Source organism: Carcharodon carcharias, chromosome 19, assembly GCF_017639515.1.
Source record: "Carcharodon carcharias isolate sCarCar2 chromosome 19, sCarCar2.pri, whole genome shotgun sequence".
Lineage (NCBI taxonomy): Eukaryota > Metazoa > Chordata > Chondrichthyes > Lamniformes > Lamnidae > Carcharodon > Carcharodon carcharias.
In genome coordinates, this window is record NC_054485.1 from 35,592,503 (window position 1) to 35,599,820 (window position 7,318).

At 39.5% G+C, this 7,318-nt stretch overlaps 1 protein-coding gene across 8 annotated transcripts in view; it reads left to right on the forward strand.

Annotated features, from left to right (window-relative positions):
• Window positions 1-4,421, forward strand: part of LOC121291448 (zinc finger and BTB domain-containing protein 8A-like) — a 31,584-nt gene extending 27,163 nt beyond the window's left edge. For all 8 annotated transcript variants that reach the window (XM_041212632.1, XM_041212631.1, XM_041212628.1 and 5 more), the window contains one exon: window positions 2,136-4,421. In XM_041212632.1, the coding sequence (XP_041068566.1) occupies window positions 2,136-2,498 (363 nt within the window). In that variant the 3' untranslated portion in view covers window positions 2,499-4,421. The remainder of the gene's footprint in view (window positions 1-2,135) is intronic.
• Window positions 4,422-7,318: the final 2,897 nt, after the last annotated feature.

The following is a 7,318-nucleotide window of genomic DNA, read 5'->3' on the forward strand; positions in this document are numbered from 1 at the left end:
CTGGCTCTTCCTGTCACGGTCTGTTTATCATTTCCCATATTAGTACCTTTCTCTCTTGCCTTGTCTTTGCACTTTGGTCTACCACATCTTCCCAAATTTGATCTCTTGTCCCCACTATTCAGTTTAAAATCCTCTCTACTTCCCTAGTTGTGCAGCCCCAGCACAGTTCAAGTGTAGACCATCCAACAGTATAGATCCCACTTTCCCCAATACTGGTGTCAGTGTCCTGTGAACCAGAACCCACTTCTCCCACATCAATCTTTGAGCTACGCATTCATTTCTCTAATCTTATTTGTCCTATGCCAAGTTGCACATGGCTCAGGTAATAATCCAGAAATTATTACATTTTGAGTTTCTGTTTCTTAATTTGGTACCTAGCTCCTCATACTGGCTATGCAGAACATCCTTCCTCATTCTGCCTATGTTGTTAGTACCTACATGGGCCACGACCACTGGATCCTCCCCCTCCCACTGCAAGTTCCTCTCCAGCTCTGAGCAAATGCCCCTAACCCTGGCACTGGGCAGGCAACATAGCTGTCTGGACTCTCGCTCCTTGCTTCAGAGAAAAATGTCAATCCCCTTTACTATATTGTCCCCTACTAGCACTACATTCCTTTGTGCTCCCCCCACTTGAATGACTCCTGGTACCACAGTGCTACGGTGTGTCAGCCCATCCACCCTGCAGCCCCCACTCTCATCCAAATAAGTTGAAAGAACCTCAGACCTGTTGGACAATTGCAGAAGCTGATACTCCTGCCCTCTGGGTCCCCTTACCTGTTTTAACTACAGTCACACCCTCCTGTCACTGACCACCTTCCAATTCAAAAGACCCTATCCTCACAGGTGTGACTGACTCCTGGTACAAAGTGTCCAAGTAACTTTTCCCCCTCCCTGATGTGTTGCAGTGTTTGCAGCTCAGCCTGACTCTGAGCCAAAGCTTCTCAAGCCACAGATGCTGCAGATGAGCTTGCCCTGGATAACATTGGTATCCAGGAGCTCCCACATGTTGCAGCCATGACACATCACCTGTCATGCCATACTTATATGCTTTAATCAATTATTTAATTATTTTCCATTATTTATTTTCTTTTATATATTTAATCTTATCACAAATTCTTGTACTATTTTAAACCTTAGGAATAGAATAGATCTTGCCCACCTACCAGATACTCACCAAACAGCTAGCTTCTTCCCCTTTAGTAGAGCAAGAAGCGGTTCCTACGGGGTGAAAAAGTTAGAAAAAGCAAAGGAGCACCTCCCTTCCCTCCTCACCGAATTCCCTCAGCTCACCAAACTCTCTCACTCCATTGAAGTCACGCACTCAGTGAACCGCATGCTAGCCATCTAGCCAACTGAGTTGACCAGACCCCTGCTTAACATTACTATAATCTGTTATTTTGTATGCATATATAAATTCAGTTTATGTCCATTAGATTAGATGATTTATGATTAACTAAGAACTTCTGAAACTGGTAGAATTCTGCTTTTATTCAACCTTTTGCATTGTGTTTCAAAGTTGTGGTTCTATATGGTAGAGCTAGTCCCATTTAGCAGGGATGGAATTGAACTTGAAAGCTAGCTTATTGATTACAAAAAAGAGAGATCCTACTGTTGCATTACTGATGAGTTTGAGTGCTTAACATGGTCAGTGAGTGTTATTTACATTCATTACACGTTTTCTTGGAAACATGTCACTTTGCGCCCCCACCCCCTAAAATATTACAATTTGTATAATGGAGCTGAAGTTAATGTGAACAATGAGCCTATAGAATGGTAACAGCACAGATGTGGCCATTCAATCCATTGTGCCTGTGCTGGCTCTTTAGTAGAGCTATTGAATAGTCCCACTTTCCTGCTTTTTATGCACATCTCAAGTTTTATTCCCTTTAAGTATTTGTCTTGTTCCTTTTGGAAAGTTAATTTTGAATGTGCTTCCACCATCCTTCTAGATCACAACAATTTGCTGCATAAAAAATGCTTCCTCATGTCGCCTCTGGTTCTTTTGCCAATTACCTTAAGTCAGTGTCCTCCAGTTACCGAACATTCTGCTACTAGATAGGGGTCTTGACCAATCACTGATATTATGTATAGCTTTAGTTTCACTCGTGTTTATATTTTGTTTGAACTTTTCCCAGATCCACAAATCTGGGAAGCTTGTTATCTGCAAAGTCTGCAGGAAGCCATTCACTGGAATTGCAGCTAAAATTGTGCAACATGATGGCAAGTGCTTTGGGCTGTGCAATAACTGTGCATGTCTGATGAACTCTGGTCATGATGATGAGCCTATTGATCTGGATGCGCAGCCAGACCAGGATTTGGAATTTCAGGAAAGTGACAAAGAATCTGGATGGATGTCCACGGAACCAGATGGGGAGACTGAGATCCTGAGCTCAGGAGGAGAAGGTCCAGGAAGTAACGAAGTTCATGTAGTTCAAGAAATCCTAGACGATGCAGATGAAAAAGCCCAAATTTATGAGAAAATTGAGAACAGTGACTGAGTAAACAAATTCTATGCCAGTTCTTTTTTTTAAAAGAAGGAAGAGGGGTTCCTGAGACCTGTTCCAGCAATCTCTACATTTCCTTGCCTCTTAAAATTTTGAAGGCAACAATTGTGATAGTTTATCATTCCTGTTCAAGAGGATGTGAGGTTAATTGTTATACAAAATGTCCAGTTACAGTTTTAAAACTTAATTATTTTAGTGTTACACGATGAACATATGCTTTTTAAAAAAAAAAAATGACAAGGCATTCAGTCCTACAGCGGAGAACCTCTTGGCCAGTTTTTGTTTGTTAAAGAGAAAGTTGTTCTTAGGGATTTGATCTGAAGAAATCTCTCTTTGGGTTTCTTTCATGCTGTAATATTTTAAAAAATCATTTGCCAAATGTGCAGTCCACTTTGTAAACTGTTCTGTATCGTATTGTACACAGGCTGAAGGTATTCAGCAGCAACATTTTATACTCCCAAGTGGTCCTGGAATTGTATTTTTTCTATTTATTCATGGAATGTGAGCATCACTGACAAGGCCAGCATTTATTGTTGTTGAGCTGTGGTAATAGTCAGACATGAATAAATATTAAGCCCATATTTTGGCTTGTTTTAGAAATGCAAGAATCTGTAGAAATCAGAAGGAACATATTACTATCAAGTTAATTCCAACTAGTGTAATGGTGCTGCAGGCAGCCCCAGTTTGTTTGTCCATCAAAATCTCTGTCTGACTGATCATTCAGACTTCAGGTATAAACTCTCAATAGCAGGAGTTAGAATAAACCACATTTTGATTTGCTTATTGTTGTTGCCAAATTAAACTTTTTTCAGCATACTCTTTCCAAAGGTTCACTTCGCTTGAAACCACATTATTTGCTTTTTGGTTATTTGGAGTCTAGGGAATTAGCACCCCATGTCATTATCTATTTTTATTCCTCAGTTTGTTGAAGTACATAATCTTCATTCTCTTAGGCTCGTTGATCTTTAGTTAAAAGATCATCTTTGTCATTCTCAGATTAAGATATACGGAAGATTATAAAATGTCCTCAGTGTTTGGACTTCTTGGAATTCAGAATTGTCGTATTCACACACAATAATACAGCACCTTTAACAAGGTAAAACCAATATGCTGTTTACCCTAGTAATCAGTAACTCATTTCAAAGATTACCACTGCCCTCAACCCTAGATCATGAAGAGAAATTATTAACCACTATCTCCAGCTCCAGATGTAGAAGATTGCTGGAAATGGCCTATCTGACTTCATGCCTAAGCTTCAAATTATTATGTACATTCAAACACTTTGAGCACCAGTATACAGTGTCAACCCACTCACTGGATGCCTTCCATGACCAGTAGAGGATATATGTTTTGTATTATTTATTAAATAGCCTTGGTGCCAAGAGGACCCAATTCATAAAGCTGTGTGGAAAGGAAGACACAGAAAATTTGCTTTCAAATGATCATGGATTAAAATGTCACGGTCCACATTTTTAAATAAGACTGACCCAGAATAGTTATGTGTTATTGAAATAAATGGATTTTTAAAAAGTGTATTTTAAAAATGTTTGCTTGGATTTGTTCTGAAAAGAGCTGATAAGCTTGCTCACTACAATTTAGTTTACTACTCTGTATGACTGTTTTGCCCTGAATTGAAATATTCAAAATTAAAAGGAAGGTTCTGCTGTGGGACTAATTATTTAATTTAGGTACGGATCGAGTGGATGATGTTTTAAGTGGTTACGTACATATGAGTTTAATAGCTGAGACTCGTAATGCATTATATTAGCTTTAGAACAGCAGTGTTTTTAAATCATGTTGAAGTTGTAAGTCCAGAGTGATTTTCTTTGTACTTTGGGGACCAGGAAAAAAATCTGTTTATTCAACCAGAGTGTAAATAACTGAGAAATGAAAATAAAATGGAACACTTTTCACAAACTGTCTCAGTCACTAGAAATTTTGTGTGCTTTGGAGATCAATCTATCTCTGCCTTAAAATTATTCAATAATCCTGCCTCTACCATTCTATTGGGAAGAGACTTCCAAAGACCCATGACCCTCAGAGAGAAAAAAAAATCTCATCTCCATCTTAAATGGGAGACCATTTATTTTGAAATTGTGTCCCCTAGTTCTGATCACTCCCACAAGCGGAAACATTCTTTCAGCATCCAGTGTCAAGTCCCCTCAGGATCTTATATGTTTCAATAAGGTCACCTCTCATTCTTCTATGTTCCAATGGATATAGGCCCAACCCTGACCAAACTTTCCTCATAAGATAACCACCTCATCCAGTAATCAGTCGAGTGAACCTTCTCTGAATTGCTTATAATGTAATTATGTCCTTTCTTAAATAAGTAGACAAAAACCGTACACAGTACTCTAGATGTGGTTTCACTAATGCCCTGTAAAACTGTACCCAAACATCCCTACTTCTTTATTTCATCCCTCTTGCAATAAACAACAACGTTCCATTTGCCTTTCTAATCAATTGCTGTACGTGTATACTAACGTTTTCTGATTATGATTGGGGAGATGGTGGCTTAGTGGTATTGTCACTGGACTAGTAATCCAGAGACCCAGGGTAATGAGCTGTGGACATGGGTTTGAATCCCACCCAGCAGATGGTGAAATTTTAATTCAATAAAAAATCTAGAATTAAAAGTTTAATGATGACCATGAAACCGTTGTGGTTAAAAACCCATCTGGTCCTCTAATGTCCTTTAGGGAAGGAAATCTGCTGTCCTTACATGTGACTCCAGACCCCAGCAATGTGGTTGACTCTTAAATGCCCTCTGAAATGGCCTAGCAAGCAACTCAGTTCTCAAAGGCAATTAAGAATGAGCAATAAATGCTGGCCTAGCCAGCAGCGCCCACATCCCATGAACGATTTAAAAAAAAAAAGTCAGGAGAATCTGGAATTAAAAGTCTAATGATGACTATGAAACCATTGTCATAAAAACACATCTGGTTCACTAACGTCCTTTAGGGAAGGAATTCTGCCATCCTTACCTGGTCTGGCCTACATGTGACTCCAGACCCACAGCAATATGGTTGACTCTTAAATGCCCTCTGAATAGACCTAGCAAGCCACTCAGTTCTCAAAGGCAATTAAGAATGGGCAATAAATGCTGGCCTAGCTGGTGATGTCCCCCCCCAATCCCAGGTGAATAAAAAAAATGTACCAGGACACCCAGATCCCTCTCTACTGCAGAGTTCTACAATTTTCACTATTTAGATAATATGCTGCTTTTTTACTCTTCTGTAACTTTCCATTCCTTCCCCTTGGGGAACTCTGTTCTTTTGACTGAGGCCTCTTGTGCATCCCCTTTTCCGTTTTCCCCTCCACCTGCATCTTCATTAACAGACAGCCCCGCACTCTGGAATTCATTCCCTAAATCTCTGCCTCTCCATCACCCTCCTCCTTTAAGATCCTTCTTAAACACAACACTTTGTCCAAGCATTTGATTACCCTTTCTAATATTTCTTCCTCTGGCTTATACGCAATTATCAAGTGAACCATCAATCAAATCAATTAATTTGTACCCACTATTTGGTTCCATGGTGGTTCTGTGACAGTTCCTCTCCTTTTGGCCCAAATAGATGTAGCCATTTACTGGGACTTATCAACAAACTTACATGATCATCAAGATGAAATGGTAAAAATGAACTAATGTAGCTGGACTACGTTAGATTGTATCGGTCCCTCCACAGCCAGAAATCATGTGATAGTGCTAATGGGGATGGGATGGAGACAGGGAGGCTGAAGAAATATGTCAACTTGACTGTAGCATTCTTTGTCAGAACGTTGTACATTTAAAATCCCCTCAAAGACTTGATATAATCTAGGCTGGCACTTACAGCGCTGAGGGAATGTGGCATTGTTGGAGTTGCCATTTTTCAGATGAAATGTTGAACTGAAGCCTGTCTGCTTATTCAGATCCCGTGTTATGTTTTTGAGGAAGAGCAAAGTGTTCTCCAAGTTCTGGCCATCATCTATCTTTCTACCACCCAGATTAAATAGTGATTCATCTCATTGCCATTTATGGAATCTCGCTGTGTGTAAGTCAGCTGCTACATTTGTGCTACTAAACAAGTGATTACGTTTCAAATGTAATTCATTGATTGTGAGTGCTTTTGGACCATTCTGCAACCTGAAAAGGGCTCTATACATTCATTACCATTACTAAATAAAATTGACAACATAGTTGTTTTTCCATCTATTTCTAAACATCTCAATAAGATCCTGACATTTGAAAAAAAATCTGATTCCTGTTTAAAAGGGTCACATTATTGACGGGTGGAATTTGGATGTATGTGCGGTTTAAGATTTATGCTTCAGATTTATGCAGTGCAGAATAGGCCACGTACTGCGGAATATCATTTATAATGTTTGAGCAGAGGTCAGTGAGAAATTTCTACTTTGCAAATGGTGCATTTAATAAAGACTGCTCAATCGCAGCTTTTAAAGATACATCATTTCAATCGCCTGAATGCTGCATGTTGGGAATTGACAAAGGGCAATCAGTAGGTGATTGAATGGCTAGACCTGTGAATTCATCCTTCAGATTAACCACAGCATTCTCAATTCACCATTACAGTATGATTTAAATATATTATTCCTATCATTGAACAATGCGTGTCCCTGAAACATACTTAAAGCCAGATGTGGAGTACCAACACAACTTGTCTTTAATACAGTAAAACATCCCAAGGCATTACACCCACAGGAGTGTTATCAAGCAAACTTTGACACCGGGACATATTGGCAATATTAGGTCAGATGACCAAGAGAACACAACAAATAGGAGCAGGAATAGACCATGTGGCCTGTGGGGC